This window comes from Tyto alba, unplaced genomic scaffold, assembly GCF_018691265.1.
Source record: "Tyto alba isolate M040663 unplaced genomic scaffold, T.alba_DEE_v4.0 Super-Scaffold_48, whole genome shotgun sequence".
NCBI lineage: Eukaryota > Metazoa > Chordata > Aves > Strigiformes > Tytonidae > Tyto > Tyto alba.
This window is the reverse complement of record NW_024881324.1, coordinates 9697435-9716586: the sequence shown is the minus strand read 5'-3', so window position 1 is coordinate 9716586 and position 19152 is coordinate 9697435. Positions and strand designations below refer to the sequence as shown.

The 19152-nt window shown below is 45.5% G+C and overlaps 1 protein-coding gene across 9 annotated transcripts in view; it reads left to right on the top strand.

Annotated features, from left to right (window-relative positions):
* The window catches only part of PHACTR1 (phosphatase and actin regulator 1), a 309142-nt gene extending 296055 nt beyond the window's left edge, over positions 1–13087 (top strand). For all 9 annotated transcript variants that reach the window (XM_042806683.1, XM_042806680.1, XM_042806681.1 and 6 more), the window contains 3 exons: positions 3429–3569; positions 6894–6970; positions 9183–13087. In XM_042806683.1, coding sequence (XP_042662617.1) covers positions 3429–3569; positions 6894–6970; positions 9183–9198 — 234 coding nt within the window. In that variant the 3' untranslated portion in view covers positions 9199–13087. The remainder of the gene's footprint in view (positions 1–3428; positions 3570–6893; positions 6971–9182) is intronic.
* The last annotated feature ends 6065 nt before the right edge of the window (positions 13088–19152 follow it).

Genomic DNA, 19152 nt, shown 5'->3' with positions numbered 1-19152 from the left:
TGATCAGATTGGCACTTTGGTTTAATCTACTGAATATGTTTTGTGTGTGTGTATTTATATATGTAAATATATGTAGATTTATGGCTACACATGAACTGTGTGCTATAAGCTGTGGATTTCAGGACTCTCTCTCGCAGCCAGAGCACTGGCACATGAGCCAGTGCATCTTTTTTCTGTTCATAGCTCTGCCCCAGGCCTCCTGGGTCACCTTGAGCTTGTTGCCCGGTCTCTGTGCTTCGCTTGCTCCAGCTGCTCTGTGGGGATGGAGACGCTGCCCACCCCTCTGACGGGGTGTAGAAGTACCTGAAATTGCACTGGTTGTCAGTTTCTGCAGCAAAGGCAGGGCATCTAAAAATAATACACAGTAATAGCTGTATGACTTCAGACGGAGAGAAGCAGCAGCCTTTAAGTCTGTCTTAAGCTCAGGTGTCATCTAAGAATGAAAAATGCACATTAACACCAAAGTTTCATAATGTGCTTATGCCCTTGACATATTTTCACATAGAATTCAGTGCGCTGTTCTTCACACCCACCGAAGGGTTACAGTGAGTTTCAGTGCTGTAAAATGTGCAGGTGATGCACCTGGTTTGATTTTTTGTGCATTTGCAAACATGGGAGCTCAGCTCAGATGTGTCCTATTTCATCACGTGGCCCTTAACATTTACCATCATGTCTTTGATTGTAACCCGCACCAAGGGAGCCACATTAGCTGTTTAAGACCCAGTGCAGCATTGAGGTAAATACCAGCAATGAATTCACATTGCTGGCAGAAGCACCACCACCTCTGTGGCACTTAATGCTCTCCCCTTCTTGACACCACCTCGACAACAGCCTGGCACAGCACGTTTCTGTGTATCAACAGCCACCTGCCTTCCCCTTTGTACTAACTTGCTAATCACTCCCATTAGCACAACCCTGAAAGCTGGCTAATGTCAAGAGCTGACAGAAGCTGTGAAATAGAGCCAGCCGTTTTTTGAAAGTCTTCTTCCATCTTGGAAAGCTTGTAGGAGTTCCTGCTTCCCCTGTAGCCATTTAGAAACAGAGTTTAATCCACACGATTTCATACTTTGTTGGTGTCATCATACGCCATGTAATAAGGCATTTTATTTTTAAAAAAATCTCATTCTAATCTGAAACAACACCTAGGCTATGTCCTAAAATGATAAAAGCTGGGAAATGTACAGATAATATTGGTGATTCTTCCTTAATTCATGCTGTTGTGAGAAAAGAAGCAGTTGATGGAAGTAAAGGTGGAGTCTCACCCTTACCTTTGATATTTCTGGGTGTAATCATAATATTATTTCAGCATAAAGATTCTCTATTCCTGTAGCCAAGAGTTAAATTTGTAATAATTGGAAGCAAAACTCTGCTGTGCTATCTGAATAATAATAATAATAATGTACCAGTGCTATGAAACCTGCAGCTCCTAGTACTGGGGCTGCCAGAAAAACCTACCAATTTGAAATCACATTCAAGACGAGTTGCAGGACAGAGGGAGGCCTCGCTCATGGCGTAACTGTGTGCTTTGGTTTTCTTTCTTCTGTTAAAAGCCCGTCTATTAATTGCGGTGTGTATTTGGCTTGCAGGTGACTTAGGTGTAGGTATCAGGTCTGCAGGCTGAAGAGACAATTCTATTCCATTAGAATGAAGAATAACATTTTTAAATCTATACATGCTTCAATCTACTTTATTGTGCCCTCTGGCTTTTCTGACACGGTACTCCAGCTCAGACCTGTTTATCCTCTTGTCTAAAAAAAAAAAAAAACCCAAAGGAGTTATGCCTGCCGTGTATGCATTTTGCTTTTTAAAAAGAAGGTCCCCAAAATGTGTAGTCTGAGTTCAGAGAGGCATGTTTCATGCTAACCTCACTGCATACATGCTCTTCGGCTGACCTGAGCATGGCTGGCCTGAATGTGGGTGTACAAACTGGGGCTTTTCTTGGGAAGCTTTTGGGAGGAATAGGAGGAATGTTGTGTGACAACCACATGCAGAGCAGCTCGCCCCAGGAATTGTCATGCCTCCCACAAGAGGTGGGTGGGAGAAAATTCTGTAGTTTTAAGATTTTTTCAATATTCAGAAGTTTAGAAGTTGTTCTTTTTCAAGACAGCAAGGAGTTTTCCCCCCTATTAAACATAATAATTTACCCTAAAATGGCTTTGGAGACAACACATGAACTGCCAAGCTGTGACTTGACTAATGCCAGCTGTCCTAGGCAAGGGCATTATATGGCAGAGTGTAGAGTTGTGCTCCTGCTTACACTTTCCTTCCAGTATTTCTTAGGTGGGATTTTTCACCCTCCACTTAGCATCCTGGCTGTTCTGAATTGTTACTCTCCCTAGAAGGTGAAATGCAGGGAACTGATACACTTAATTTGGGAGGAAGGTGGGATGGCATGTCAGGATTCAGGAGCCTAAGTAACTTTGCAAAAGAGAGTCCTGAGCATCTTATGAAATACTTAGATCTTTTGCTGTTCACAAGGGTGAAGTGTTGCAAATCGCACCTATTCTGAGTCAGTGGGAATAGCATGATACACTGTGTAGCTAATTGTTATTAGGATATTGATATATCATGATTGCAAGTGTTCCCCTCTAATAGTGAACCTTTTGCAGCTAGCCACATGCACGCATATGTGTAGCACCTTCTTCAGAAACAGTTGTGTAACTGCTTTTGAGGTGACCCAGCACACTGTGCATCCTAGGAGAACTGATCCCTGAAAGCCAGTTCCAGTCTCAAGCCATGTAGCTGGCTGCACGACACGTGGAATACCAGCACACTAGTGTTTCTAATTTGAGAGAAGAGTTTTGACTGTGGCTGCTTATTCTGCTGTGGAATTTGAAAGAAATGCTTTGGAACACTGAAGATGCTTTCTTGGCATGATACAATCCACCCTTGCAATTTTTTTTGGCTTGTAGTATGCAATGTAAACTGTTAAATATCAAATACGCTGTGACACAGTATAGAGCTGCAGCACAGAGTGAAAAGTTCAATGAGCACTAGTCACCATCCTGCCTGCCTTTTCTGGAGGTAAGGACAAGTCTGCAGAATATCAGAATGGTAAGAAAAGTTGTGTTGTGGTCTTCATCTCTTCCTGAGATGTCGGAGGACTGGGAGGCTTCCTTGCATTCAATCTCCTTTCTGCCAGGGGTGATCAACGTCAGCCAGGGATGGGGCTCCCCGGCCACAGCTGCTTCCCAAACAACAGTGGGCTGCTCTGGCAGGAAGGTGGGATGGTATTCAAGGTGCTCTAACAAGAGGTGATCTCCCAAGTAGCAATTCTGTGAAAGGTTGATAAAAACAACGTTACCGGGAATTTCTGAACCCTCTTATTACCATAACAGTGGTTGTAGTAAAATAAATCCCCAGGCTGCACCCTGCAGGGAAGAAGTAAAGTCCTGATGTCTTTTTCCACTCCTCCCTCAAACCTGCAGCTGAGCCAAAGGCCCACGGTAGAAGAGCTACGTGAGAGGAAGATCCTCATCCGCTTCAGTGACTATGTAGAAGTGGCAGACGCGCAGGACTACGACAGGAGGGCGGACAAACCCTGGACACGACTCACAGCTGCTGACAAAGTAAGTGGAACACCTTCAGGAGAGCCACGATCCCAGCAGCTAGAGCACGTGGCGGCAAACGGCACCCCGCGGGTCCCACCGGTCCCGCGGCCATCACGGAATAAACCTCCACCTGACATCCCTTCCCGACACACCCGTGGTTTCTCCCCGTTCACAAGGTTTGTTGTTTGAGTCATAAATGTTTGGCAAGAAGGCTGCTATGTGTGTGGAAACCAGGAGCAAGCCTAGCAGCATTTATACCACTTAAACAGAGAGGAGAGAATGCCAAGCCCTTTGAGGAAAGGTCGCAGTGGCAGCCCTGTTACTTATTGGTTGGTTTTGGTCTTGCCACATAATGCTGGAGCTGAGAGCTCCTGCAAGACCTAGCAGAGCAGTGCGGCAGCAGCACGTGCAAGAATTGCTGTGCCAGGACTGAGTAGGCCTGGGTGCAAAAATGGCAGCGGGTCAAATAAAAAATTGGCAAAGGCTCTGTCCCACCAAAGCCAGGTAACTTCTCTCTGGCGTGTTACATCAGGGCCCATCACTCAGGACTTCTGCCCCGTTCCACAGAGTACTTTAAGCACTAAACTGAAATTACGTGAGCCCTGCAGCTGAAGGAGAGCTGCGCGTTTGGTGTTGAGTGCGCTGTGTGAGCAGGGATGGGACCTTCGCCCTGTGGTGCCTGTGGTGTCAGCACTGGTGGCAGAGGGGTTAAACTGCTGGCAAATTACACCAGTCGCATCCTGAGGGTCTTGCCTCGGGAAGAGGACTTAAACATTCTATGGCCTGTAAGAAAAGAGGACTGTGAGGCTGATGGGTGACTGCCATGCTTGCGTCGCTCCATGACGCCCGTGTAACTTTAAAGACCTGACTGTTTCTTTGCTGTGGGACTCCGGCAGCGATGGAGACCATGATGTCCAACGTTTAGAGGCAGGAGCAGGATTCCTGGCCATGACACTCATTTATGGTGCTCTTGGCTTTATTCACAGAGGAAAGGGCAGCCCGTTCTACTTGCATAATTTAACCAAAGGACTTGTATAGTTCTGTGACCACTGGTTTCCTCCTTGACGGAGAGCTTTTTCAGTTTAGCTTTGGATAAGTTAATGTAGCATAAACCAAACTGAAAAAAAAGAAAAACTTCCTCTGGACTGTTCACAGACCATAATATACTGGATTAAATTAGCTTTTCCTGTTTTACCTCATCACGTTGGACAAGATCTTACTCAACTGGCTTAGTTATATTCTCCCAGTTGGTAGATGAAGGAGAGAGTAAATCTCCCACTGGTTCTGAGCTCTTTGAGATGAAAGTCTGCGATGAAAGTCATGGAGAGACCTCATCTGGAAAAAGGAGAAGATACGGTGTCCAGAGAGGTCCTTCCTCATCCTGTGAAAAGAATAAGTATTAAATACCACTATCAAATGTAGCCTGGTAAAGAACTCAGTATTAAGGCAAAGTACTTCGAGGTCACTTTTTGTTTTCTGTAATGCATGTGCAAAGTCAATACACAGACCAGAGGGTTTAAGTTCTCCAAATGAGCCTTTTCTAAGCAGAGCCAGAGAAGAAGAAATGTTTGTCATTCTGATATTAATGCCCCTTACAGCATAAGGATCAGATATATTGGGGTTTGGGTCATATGGGTGGTATTCTGATTCCAGATGACCTGCTTTTCCCCACCACTGTGTCCACTGTTGGAAAAAATAGCCAGACAAATTGGAAGCGACTCTGAAATGCCTGACAAAGCTGCAACATCCTATAAAAGATCATTTTTTTCCAAAGTTTTGATTCAATAACCATCTTCATTGGTCAGCACAGGCCAGATTTATTGCAAAAATAGACTTTACTAATAGACTTCTCTCTTTGTCAGTAAATCTTGCTCTGTGTGCTGGATGTAGGGAACTGCCTTCAGTCTTGAATTCAGCTTTACCAGGTCTGACTGTTACAGGAATAAAAAGGGCACTTCTAAATCTCTCCAACAGCTGCGGGAGGCAGGGGGGAATAGATTCCAGACCTGGTGGGAGTCAGCAGCCCCCGTGGCCTCCTTCACAGTCACTTAAGCAGCAAATTGGTCTGCTGAGGGTAGGCCCTTCAATTGCTGCATAGCCCATCGCTCTGTCCTGATAGATGGAGACAGAGCCCGACAGACATTTCTAAGGTAGATAAAAAAACAAAGCTGTGCAGAAAGAGCACGAGGGGCCTTTTCCGTAGATCACACTCACAGAATCTCTCGCTCAGGGCTTTTCAAGGCAAAGGCAGCCAGTGCCTGGATCAGTGGCTGTTGCAAAAGCCCTTATTTCAGGCTCGTGCTGTTTGTAATAGTTTAGATTTCCTTCATCAAGAAAAATTCCTGACAGACAGGAATACCGCCGGCTGGAGCAGCCACTTGCAGCTGCTGATGCTGATGTGTGCATCATGCAGAAAGGCAGCGGCACGTACTTTGGACCCACGGGAGCATCAGGCCACAGCAGCCACCTTGCACGTCCTCTCGGCGCCGACGGCCAGCCCCACCTGTGAGCTGCAAACATCGCAGGGCTCTCAGGAGTCTTGGCTTTGGGTGTGGGACTTGAGCCAGTTCAGAAAGCTGAGTCCCTCCTCGTCACCCCTTCTTTTGTCGTCTTCAGTTCTTGCCAGTCACCCCTGGTTTTCCTTTCCCTCATGGACAAACCGCAGCAGCTGTAGGTAACTGGGTCTCCTGATGGTGCTGAATACAACTGCCTGTGGCTCGTTTTCTGCTGGATTAGTGCCCTGAATCCGTTCAGCAAATGGAACAGCTGGGTCGGAAGGGAGGAGGAGGAGGAGGAGGAGGGCAGAAGGGCACAGCCCGAGGCAGAGGAGGGCAGGGAGCCAGGCATCCCCCTTTCCCTCCCAAGTAAGCTCCGACACTTTAGGCAACTTTACCCGAGGAAATTCAGGACTGCATAAAGGTGGGAGACATCTCAAATATGAGTCTGGCAGGATCCAGGGGAAGTTTACTCACAGTCCAGCGCTGAAACAGATCGCAGTGTTTGAGAAACTCTGGTGTGCATTTTTTTCTCATGCTTATCTAATTTGGATTTTGTACCTGAAAGTGTTTATATAATAAGCTAGAATGGGTTCTGTGTCTGCATTGTCTACGATCCATTTTCAAATTTGATTTTCAAATCAATTCCACCAAAGCAGTTACCTCTTCCCTTTATGTGATTTAGAACATGTTTCTCTCTGTTCCTTTTCACATTTTAAAGTCTTTTTTTTATGCTTTTCTTTCTCTGATAACATTATCTGCTTCACTTTTAATATACTGTTTTGAGAAGTGAACTTATTTTGATCTCTCTCATTTATACATTTATGAGTTTATTTGTCCTTTGCAGGCAGCCATCCGGAAAGAGCTTAATGAATTTAAAAGCACTGAAATGGAAGTTCATGAATTAAGTAGGCATCTAACAAGGTAAGTTGAGATTAATTTTTTTAAGACTATCACTGAATACTGTTGTTTTAAAAACAGAAAAAAACAGCAGCTGTTTCTCCAATACCCACTGAACACACCAGGAGGTCTAGACAACATTTAGAATTACAGGCTGTAAAAGGAACTCGCACAGATGAGCTCACGCTGCCCCGTTGCGTGGTGGTATGCAGGCACGTGCCATCCGTTTAATAAAACGTAACCTCCTTTTATTTTTTTAAATCATCATGCTTTAGCCACATGTCTGTTTTTCTGATACCAAAAGTAAATAGTGTTGGTGTCCAAAGGAGGACAGGGAACTCTTGCAGAGCCAGCACACAGCAAGGTACGCTGAAACCCCGCTGAGCGTACGGCTGTTCCGCACCGCACACGTCCCACGCGCAGATCTCTCGGTCCTGTCCCCCACATCCTTCCAGAGGCACAGCAGTGGGGGAGTAGCAAGATCGGCTTTACAAGATAGGCACTATTTTTTACACTTTTAGGCTTTTGTTAGTTAAAAAGGTAGAGACTGAATGAATTATCCGCGACCCCAAACTAACAACCCTCCTCTCTGCCAGGCTGGGTCAGGGCACGTCCCCTCGCACAGCCTGTGCTGAGTCTGCTCTGCCTTTGATGCTGAATGAGCTGAACTCTTGGCATTTCAGCTGAAGTCAGGCCTCTGCAAATCAACATTAACCCCCCACACTCATTGTTAGACATTAAAGATCAGTGTTAGGTATTGAAGACAAGTGACAGATCTGGTGCAAAACTGGAGCTGCCCTTGTATTAATACGTTCATCGGCTAGGTGCTCATAAAAAATGCAGTCAATACTTTCAAGAAGGACACAGAAAAGCTTAAGGCAAAATTAATTTTGTATTAGGGGATTTTTTTCATGTGTATAAATTAATAATTATATTAAAATTCACCACATGTATTATGCATATATTCCCTTGCAGAAACGAACTCCCTTTCTACTTCCTAGCACGTGCTAGGACGGTTGCACTGGGGTTTGTAATAACAGTGCTGCCAGAGACAAGCCAGCTGCTTTTGGGCCACAAGGTCTAGAAGCAGCTTAATAGGGCGTGCAGTTGGCCTAGAGCTGTTGACCCCCGTGACTGAGCCTTTGAGGGACATTTGCCTCACTCTCCCAGGGGAGCAGTGACAGATTTAGAAAGGATGAGACTGTTTCAAAGGGAGTGTGGCTACAAGGAGTTGAGCTCCACTGAGAGCTCCATGGATTTCCATGAGGCCTTTAGCATCCCACAAACACAGACTCACTTTGTTTTCCAGAAGTCTCTTCAGCTGCTTGGCTTTCGTGGGGTTCTGGGCAGTATTTTGCTGCTTTTCCAGTGCTGGGTGAGCAGTGGCCCTCCAAGGTGACTCAGTTTGTATTTGAAAGCCACCGAGTGGCTTTGACTCACTAGGTCTGGGCCAGGCATTCTCAGAGGTATAGCTAATATAATAGAAATTGGAGTTCAGCAGAGGACTTGCAACTTTGGGAAGTATGCACTTGAAGGAAGCACACTTAAACAAAATAGAGTAATTCCCTTAAACAAACAGAGTTAAATCACCATTATAAAATCATTAGCAAGGTAATGAGCTATTCATGTCATTAGGCAGTGGCATGAGCTGAGGAGAGAATGTATGGTGCTTTACTAGTGGGACACATTAATTAATACATGATGGAGTGAAAATTCAGAGCTTAATAAAATAATACATTTGCAGAGCTGGCAAACCCAGGCCTCCTGACACTTGCAGAAAGGGGGGCCATTTTAGCTCTACTTGTCTCTTTAGCTTCCGACATTAAGAAATAATCATACTTGAACTGTATGTAAATATTGCTGGCTGAAGAGCATAAGGCTTGTCTAAACCAGACGGTTTTGTTGGAATCAGGCGTGGTGTGGGCTGAAAGAGAGCTGGCTAATCTGAAATAACTCGCTTGGGGATCTGACAGGATGGACCCAAAGCCTGTTAGTGTCTTTGGTAGATTTGGGTGCAGACTGCTTATGCCTATGAACTACATGTCTGGCGAGGACCAAAGCAGTGTGAATGTCTGTTCTGGGCCTGCAGCACCAGCATCGCTGATGTCAGTGCTGCAGGAATCGAGCTGCCTCATTCTATCACTGCAGCAATTAGTTCTCCAGTTTTTTTATGTACAGTATGCACGTGAGGATATTATCTTACTATTTTTATTTTTTCCCCCCCCTTGCCTTTTAGGTTTCATAGACCGTAGCAGATCAATTCTACCTGACTACTATGCCATCTTCAAAACATAATTAAAAGGAACCATAAGTGCTGGTATTATTCACTTCCCTGTTACGTACAATGTAAATCTTCTGAACTGCTTTTTTAAAAAAAAAAAATAGTAGAAAAATAAATATAAAAAAAGGAAAATTGTATTTACATGTGATGGGTACTGCAGCATCATCAGACCTGCTGGTTCAAGCTTCAGTAACAGAAAATACCCCTGGTGGGAATCGTGCCAAGACTTGGCATCTATGTATAAGACTTCCCCGGCATGTGGATCTGCCATACGTGTTCAAGCCCAGCTGGTGGTGCGTCCGTTTGGTCTTCAGGCAACCCCCCTCATCCCGACAAGCCTCCTTCATCAACTCTGGAGAGCCCCGAGATGGTGTTCAGGGAATCACTGGCCTGGGTGAAGTCTCCAACAGACGAGCACCTACGGCGCTAAAGCACTTCGGCCAAACACTCCTGTCAGGCTGCAAGCACCTTACGAGGATGGCGAAGGGGCAAAACTACTCTACGGGCCAGCCCATCTGTGAATATCATCTGACTAGAAAGGCATTTCTTTCCCTGGGGAAGTTTACGGCCAGTCAGTAAGCACTGTTCGGCTCCCAAGCAGAAGAGAAGACTCGCCTGTAGAGAACAGGACTCCCTGCTTGAAGGCTGGTTCAGTTCTAGCAACTGTTTATTTTTCATCTCTTTCAAGCATAATTTTCTAAACCCCGTCGTGAACCCATCAGCAGTAAGCGACAAGAATGTTGAGGACAAGCAAGCAAAACCCATCTCTTCGTGGTCACTGCATGGCAGCCGCTCCGCTTGTAGTTTTGTTTTTAGCCCCAAGCCCTGTGACTGTGAGAGCTGCCGCGCGCCCGGCAGCAAGAACCGCTGGGATTCCCACCGGCTCTGCAGAAGGGACCCACGACAGGAAGGACCGGGGGCTCTGTCCTCTCTGTATCAGGTGTTTGAAGAACTGATCCTAAATTCATTCTGAGAAAAGTATTGTGGTACTTGGCCTAACAAAAGGAGTCGGGTGCACTGGTAAGGGTGGTGGGACTTGTCACCGGTCCCCACAGCTGGGGCATAAGGACAGCAATTCAGAGGTGTTCTGGTTTGGGTTTAATTTATTTTTACTATAGTGCTTTAACACACAAACTAAGCAGAGCTCAGAGTGCTGGTCACTCTGGGCCTGGTTTACCTGCCAACTTAAGCGTGTGCTTAACATTAGGTAAGCATGCTGACAGCCTCACTGCATTCAAGAACACATCTGACAGGCTTAATTGAAGCTGAACATATTTAAGTGCTTCTTCTGAACTTAGGCCAGCACCTTCCAGAATCAAGTCCTTAACTAGTAGAATGCCATCAAATTGGGGCAAACATTGTCTAGGATTCCTTCCTAGATCTTAAATTATTATTCCATGTTTTGGGCCAGTGGCCCAAAGCACTGTAGCAACATTACTGTAAGAAGTTCCAGATTATTACTTCGGGACATCTTTTTTTTTTTTTTCTTCTATAATAGTTATTTTGCTTTGACAGTTTGAACAGAGAGGCCAAAGTTTTTTACTACAGTATTATTTCTGTTGCTATTTTTTCCTTTCTCCCTGTCTTCCATGTACCTACCCATTCTTCTGTGCTCCCTCTCGCCCTCCCCAATGCCATGCCGACATTGCCCTTCGCTGACTGGGGGCCGAGAAGCCTCTCACACCTGGTCATTTAGTGGCCAGTGCTGCATCGTGCCAACACTCCTGCCTCCTCTCAGGCCTCCATCTCGCTCCTCTGGTGGCAGGAGCAAACCAAAAGGACCTGCCCATGGAGTTGTTCTAGCACCCAGCCTGCCCAGACGACGCTGGCAGCGAGGCTAACACGCTCCATTCACGCTTGGTGGTGGTACTCAATACCTCACAGATTCGCTCCCCGTCGGGGACAAGCAAAAGCGTTTCATTCTCATCTGTGGCCGCCCTTGCACCACTATGGTTTATTAGCTATTAACTCAGAATTGGCCGTTGCAGGATGGAAGATGCTACAAATGAAAGGAGAAACCAGCTGGCTTCTGGTGCCTCGTTTTTGCAGCATCGTGCCTCTGACATGCTACACTTCCCAGACTGGGTAATGATTTCTGAGGAAACACACACAGGGACCCCTGTGTCACCAGCTCACAGCTGCTTTAGATACAAGTCCATCAATAGTGAAAGCCTTTCACATGCCATGTTATCAGCTCAGTGCAGCAAAGACAGAGCACTTACCTACTAGCCAGGAATACACTGCTTTGGGGGTCATTTTCATGAAAACCTGGGGTTCATGTTTGTTAATTCACTTGCACACACGTGCACGCCTAACAAGACTGCATCACAGCTTTAAAAAGGGAAAGCAAAACTATGCTTCTGAGCACATATACATTGTATTAGGAAAGGGCTCTGCAACCTGGCTGTTTTGAAGAGCAATGAGCCCTCGTGGTCCCAGTATGGATCCCATACCTGCCCTGGCATCATTAGCTTAGGGGTTCCCTGTGAAAGGGAAAGGAGGCCAAAGGAGCAGCGGTGGCAGAAGTCACAGAACTTGGGAGCCTGGTGGGAGGAAAAGGTGAGATTTTTTTTTTTTTTTTTTTTTTTAAGATTAAAATGCAGAGGAAAGGGTTGGAAGTAGCAGACTGCTGCTGTCAGTCTGTTGCCAGTGCTGGAGTCCCCATGGGAAGGGGCAGTGTCACTCTGGGTACTGGGGCAGGGACCCCAGCCATGCCCAGGCCTGCCAGGCTGGTAACCTAAATAAACCCGTGGGCACTGGTTGAGGCACGGAACTGCCGAGTCCTGGGTGATAGCCAGCCATTCCCCAGCACCCTGCCTTCATCTGGATGGGCCTGAGATGGGTCTCTGCTGGCTGCTCAGCAAGTTGCCGTGCTCAGCCTGCCTCAGGATTCGTGCTGGCCCCAGGGCAGCTACATGCAGCAATGCTTTTCTCTCTTTTTTTTTAATTATGTTAACTCCTGGCTGAGCAGACACCAGGACACAGTGGAAGAACTGCACTGTTTCTCCCAAATTGCAAGTAAAGCTTACTACTGAAAAGGGGAAGGGGGAGGAGGAAGAAGCCATATAAAGTGTTTGGCACTGCAGTCAGCATCACAGAACTGGCACTTCATCTGGTTTTACCTTCAGCGGGTCTGTGTATTTTGCACAGTTAGCCTTTGGCAGGGAATTCTTCCACAGCCGTTCAGTGCCTGAACACTGCAGCACAACCACCCTTTGCACACCCGCCTCTGGCATCCGTGGGAAGTTGCAAGCAGGCTGGGGAATGGCTGGTCCTTTTTTTTTTTTTTTTTTTTTTAAATCTGTTTTCTTGAGCACTTGTCTTCTCATCTGTGAAAGCCATCTCTGTCGTGGCAAAGTAGTGATCCTGTTGGGGGGCAGGAATCAAAAACCAAATAGTCATGATTTTACCCCCCTTCAACCTGGATTATGTGTAGGACAAAGATGATGGCATTCCTGCTAAGACTCTGTTGACATCACAGTTAACACCAGTCATCTTCATGCATATTAGGAGGAGAGTAATAGTAATAACGAAGAAATTACATCAGGTTTAGAGACTAGGAAAACCAATGCAGAAAAAAAATGGCTATTCAAATCATCCATCTCCAGGGCTGGTAATGGAGATAATATTCTAGAGTCAATGAGGAAGAACATTTTGGTTATATTTTACTGAATCCTGACAGGTTATTCATACTTACAATGTGCAAGTACTGTGACATCTGTTCTACAGCCTATGGGAAGCCAAAGTGGAAACCGGGGGTGGCTCAGGAGGCGGCAGGGATTGAAAAAGCAATTCCAAAACATCGAGACAGAAGTTCTGATTGTTTGAAAAAAAAAAAAGCGAGGGTGAGGAAGCGCCACGGTGGCATCACCCTCCCACCCACAGCCCCAGCAGCAGCAGCAGGCTGCAGGGACCTGCTGAGGTATTTATGATTACAGGGAAGGTCAGGGGCCTTTCCCCAGCCTGCGCCCCGCTGGACAGGTCCCTGCAAGCTGAAGAAGTTTTAGGCTGCAGGTTTGCTGGGATGGGGCTCAGGGCAGCTTTTGTGTCTAGATAATTCCTAGTGTACACACTAGACATCATCAGAAGAGAAAGGAGGGGGAAAAATATTGTAATAAGACTTTTAACTATTTTATGTTAACAAACAATTTAGTGACCCCATTACACAAATATATTTCAGCCTAATGCTTACATGTAATCACAGCACTTTGTCATCACTGCAGCTAGTCACCAATCTCACCCTTCGTTATTTCTACAGTGCCATCTGTACAGTGGAAACACTATAAACCAACAGAGGGGGAGCACTTCCAACATGCCTAGTGAAAGCCTGCACTCATAAAAATAGATGGGCAAGATGGAAACCCATAATTACATATGAACGGGGGCTCCCTAAGGTGCCTGCAAATAAAAATCACTTCATATAGCCATGGGAGACAACTAGGCTAATAAAATCAGGAAAGAAAAAGGGGGACAAGTGGTTTTTCCCAGGTGTTCAGTCTGCTCGAGCTTGGAACAACTTCTGTAAACAAAGAGGAGGTGACGGGCACATTACCTGCATTCCCATGTGTCCCAGTTACTCCTGCACCACTTGCATTTTCCAGTTGATATCCAAGTGTATGTATATAGTTTGTCTTTGTATAGGAGTGAGTGTGGTGGCTGTCAATCATGTGCTCTTCCAGTATTGTAATTTAGCAGATTATGGCTGTATGAAAACGATGTAAATAACTAGAAAAAAAAATTAAACTGGATCTCTATGTCCTAGTTTTTGTACATACTGAAACTGCATGGTATTTAAATTATTGTTTGTCTCTGATGTATGCAGTTTCTTAAAAAAATTAATTTAAAAAAAAAAAAAAAAAAAGAAAAAAAAAAAGCATTCCTGTGCCCGTGTATTTTATCACCCCCCGTCCCAGTGACCGACAGCGGATGCAGTGGCGGGTCCAGGCGGGCAGCAAAGCGGGAGCGCAGGACTTACCGGCGCAGACCGCGGGGACGGCGTATGGGCTGAGCCGCTCCTGCCCTCGCAGGGGAAGATGACTGGTACCTCAGCTGCTGAAGTTGTACCTGACACCGGGCTCGTCGAGAACAAAACCAACAGTCTGCACTAGACACCACCCCCCCATCCACAAACACAACCAAAACCCACCTCACCACTACGTTTTCAATACCCGGTACCTCCTGCCAATGTGCAGCATTTGCCAACCCTCCCTTCCCTGTTGCCAAGTCTTTGTCCAGTATGTAACACCCTGTTGCATACTGGATGAAAAAGAAAATGCCACTGAGTATTGCTGTTCAGCAGAGTAGCCATACCTGCACGTCTGGCTACTTTCATATCACCTTTTCATCTCTTTTTTTTTTTTTCAACTCCTTTCCCTGAGTAGCTTCAGTGGTTGCACAGCATTTCAGGTTGTGACAAGCTGCAGCCTCTGTGTAGGTAAAAGGGGAGGAAACAAACCTGCTTCACAAGAATAAGTACGTACCTTCAAACAGGCTCACCAGCTTCCTGCAGAAAGTACGGAAGGTAACAGCTCTGCTTAGGCTGTTTAGTTTTCATAATTGATGATGCAAAAATTCTGACCCCAAAGAGACAACTGGCACCCAGCATCCTCACTGTAACTGGCAGGCAGGAGCAGCTCCTCTCTCGATGCACACAGGGGCTCCCAATTACACAAAACAGAAAGGGCCGTATACCTTAACTGACCAAATTCTGCCCTTTCCACTGCTGACAGAGACACAACATGATGAAAACGCTGGTACCGGGCTTGTTTGTTTGTTTCCATTTGGGTAAGTTTTCACTGACCTCCTTACACTCCGTTTGTGCGTGGCTGTATATATTTCCATTCTGACAGCCAGCAGGTTTGTAGCTGTCCAGTGAGGTTTGGACACATACACGAAGTAAAAAAAAACCCTAGTTATTTACTAAAGATCCCCTTCCCCTGCAACTAGATATGGCTTCCACAGAAGCCCTGTAGAGTGTTCTGGTTACATACAGTAATTTCTTTTAAAAAGAAAAATATTGGTAAGAATACATTGTACAGGGAATGTGAGAACACAGCCCAGTGTCTTGCACTGAGACCTCTACACAAGGGCTGTGTTCTTCTGTTTTAACTGAAGCATTTCATAAAACTGGTCTAAGGAAAGACACGTGTGTGTCTTCAGTAAAGTCCATGTAATTACCAGCAATCAAACTGCAATCTGATGCCATCTTTAGGCAGGAAACAGAGGGCTGGAAAAAAATCAATTCTCCACTAAGCAGGCAGCCCCCAGGGACCAGCTCAGCAATACTGTTTGTGCTACTGTTAAGAGATGCCTCAAACCACCTCAGAAAAAACTGAGGAGAGTAGGCGCACAACCAGCAGCCAGGTGCACCCTGCAGTCACTCGCTTGAAACACTCCCTGTTCACGGGACATAAGATACAACAATCTGTATTTTAACAGCTATTTGGTGAGTGTCTAAGTTTTACATCCATGGATACATTAACCCTGAGAGGGAGGAGACAGACATACCTGTTCAGCCACCAGTTTAGAATATAAAAGCTAGATCCATCCACACATCCATGTGCACACGCGCCCAAGAGCTGATCTTCAGTCTGAAATAAAGGCATCTAATTTGGCCGGGGGGGGGTAGAGCAAAAGGGAAACATGCTGAGCACACTGAGCAAATCCCACAAAGGCACTGGCAGCCCCATGCTGCCAGACATGAGCCCAGCAGAGCGCCCGCTGAGCAGTGTGCATGCACACACACACGGACGGACAGACGGACAGGCGTGCACGACCACACTCTACTGCAGTGCCCAGCTGAGAGCTCAGTGCCCTCGGCGCAGGAATGGGGTGAGATTGCTTTGCCATCATCTTCCTCACCCCCATTTCTCCCCTTTGCCCCTCGGATCAAGGTTCCCAGGCAACCAAGTCTGCAAACAACAGCGTGGCTGTGCACTACTTTTCCTAGCTGGAGTTTCCATCACATTTGGACGTCAGCTGGAAAAGAACTGGTGCATGCAACATGGGAGAGCACAGCCATGGGGCACTGCTTTACACCTCTCTGGAGAGGAAGTACTGCTTGAGGGGAGAACTGCACCAAATTAAGCTTATTTTTCTTGTTTTCAGAACCCATGAAGTTATTTGGCAGGGGGAGGCTTGAGGCAGGGGAGCTTTCACTCTCCAAAGTGAATGCATCGGTGCTGTTTCTATTATCTCCAGGGGAAAAAAAAAAAAAAAAAGATTAAAAAAAAAAAAACAAAGAAAAAAAAAAAACCAAACAAACAAAAAAAAAACACCACCACAACAAAAAACACTCTTCTATATGAACAAACAAGCATGCAGCAAGCAGTTACATACTCAGCCAGTCAAGGAGAAACAATGTAAATAAAGACAAAATATCTCATTTTCAAGCTTCTCACAAAAAAGGACCATCAGATGACTTGCTACCACACTCCTGACTAACACAGAGGTAACAGAAAACAAAAAGCAAAGGTAAGCCCTTCCCTGCATTACTTAGCCAGGGATTTCAGTAGGAGACTCAACTATGTGCCATTTCAAAACAACCTGTGTAAGGAATTAATAGTCCATAGTAGATAAATGACCGAACTTGGACTGCTCACTAGAAGCGGCTGGCTGGACACTACAACTATTGCAGTGTTTTAGTTGAAGAGGTCAAAGAGCAACTGTTAGCCATATATGCCAAACTCCAGGCTGACTACAGTCACTGGAGGCACAGCCCAAGGCTTCCCAAACAGTGGACTCTGCTCTAGGCTGGGGCTTTAGACCTGTCTTGCCTCAAGCTCATCCTGACCATCACATGCCGGGGACATGAAAGCTCACATTTTGCTGTTCTGCTCTCTTGGGAAGTAGGTGTCTCAGCTGAAGTATTATGTTCAACTGAGCAGACACATCACCAAAAAATAACTAAGTTAGCCAGATTCATACTTTCAGTCTTTTAGGAATTCAGTAAGTTTTCTGCATAAGCTGTATCCCTCAAAAATCCACAGTGAAAACTTGGAAATTGAGCCATTAAGATAGACACAAATGTCTCTTACCAGATCAGTGAAGCAATCATGGAGTTACCACTACCCATTCTCTAGGGAACTCCACTTCTTCAGCATAGCCCAGAAAAAATAATGCACTCCACTAAAGAAACACCCCTGTTGGTTCTTCCCACAGGAAACTGAAAAAGTTGCACACGAACGTCAGCTGACACTAAAGTGGAGCTGCGTTTGAGGATCCATCCCACACACACTGAAATGTTGAAGTAAAATTGCTGTAGCTCATGTGGCAACACTAAGATTTCACTGTGAGGGTGACCGAGCGCTGGCACAGGTTGCCCAGGGGGGTGGTGGAGGTTTCTTCCTTGAAGATATTCAAAAGCCGCCTGGACCCGGGCCTGGGCAGCCGGCTCTCGGTGACCCTGCTTGAGTGAGGGGCTTGGACCAGGTGAGCTCCAGGGGTCCCCGCCAACCTCAGCCCTTCCATGATTCTGTGAAAGGAGATCTATGTCTCATCTCTGCAGCTCCCTGGCCTGCCTACTGATGGAGAAAGGCTTTTCTGAATTAAAAACTAAACCCAAAAAACACTTGGAGCCTTCAGTAAAATAGTGACTGGAAGGACACGTACTGGCAACTCTGGATTCAGTAACACTAACAAACTTCTAATCCTGATTCGGTGCACCTCTCTTCACAGATTTTGAGTTAATGATTCCCTTTCAGGACCGAAACTGCTAGACACCTTCATCAGTGCTTCTGCCTTTAATGACTAAGTACTCTGCCTTGTAAAGGCCTGAATACTCCAAACCTAACTTTGGGGGTTTTGTGAATAAGCCGTGCAGCCTAAGGGAAAAGTGTCCAAATGAGTAACCTGTCACACTGTACCTGCGGCCGTTGTTTGAAAAACTTGGGCATGGCATGTTACAGAAAGCAGTGCTGTTACTCATGGAACGTATATGCTCTTTCCCACCCAAGTTACCCAGCTCTCATGCCTACACGAGGAGAACAAGCTCCTAGCTGAAGTGAACTAAATGGATGACACTACAACGGCTTTCACAGCAGGCACAAACATGCTTTTCCTGAACCGGGTAAACTCAGGCATTTCAGGAACACTAACAGCAGCATCTCAGAATCCACCACAGATAATCTACCCAGGTTTTTAAGTGGAACCTGAACGGAGTCCCAAGCTTCCCCAGCTAATGTGTTGGTAGGTAAACCTGACCTAATTTAAAACAAAAGTTAGTTTCTAAAGCATTTCAAGTCCGCACTACACTGAACGCAAGCTAAACACACTCTTTGAAGTGCAATGAGCATACCTGGCATACTAAGCATTAGTTCTCCTTAGAAAAGGATTAGTTCTCCCGGAAATCTCTATCTGTGGCTAATCACTGTACTTTTACCTACATCACTAATTACATTTCTGTATTAAATTTATTTTGAAATCAAAACCAAACAAAAAATCAAATTGCAACAGCTCTGAGTTAATCATTAAACAGAGGCACTGTTTATTACTGGCCTGTTATTTTGAATTCTAATGACTCATCCCACCGATTTTCTCTATACCTGCCCAAAGTAACATTTCAGAACCACCACTCTAGAGTATCTTCAATGAAAAACAAAGAAGGAGGTACAGCCATAGAGAGCTGGTTGACAGATAAAAAGAAAGTATTTTGAGACACTTCAGCAAAGCATGTCACCCCTGGTCATTGTGATGTCCTCACCTTCAAACTTGTGATGCTTCTTCCTGAACACTTACCTGAAAATTAATAAATAGAGTATTAATAGAGTACATTGACATTTCTAACAAAGGCATGCTCGTTCACCAGAGTTCCAGCAGACTAACATTTAGTAAATTCACATTTACAAACACCTCCAAGTAGTAACTACTTACATCAAGCTACCATACAAAAACATTTTTAAATTACAAGTCTATTTACCTTGCTTCA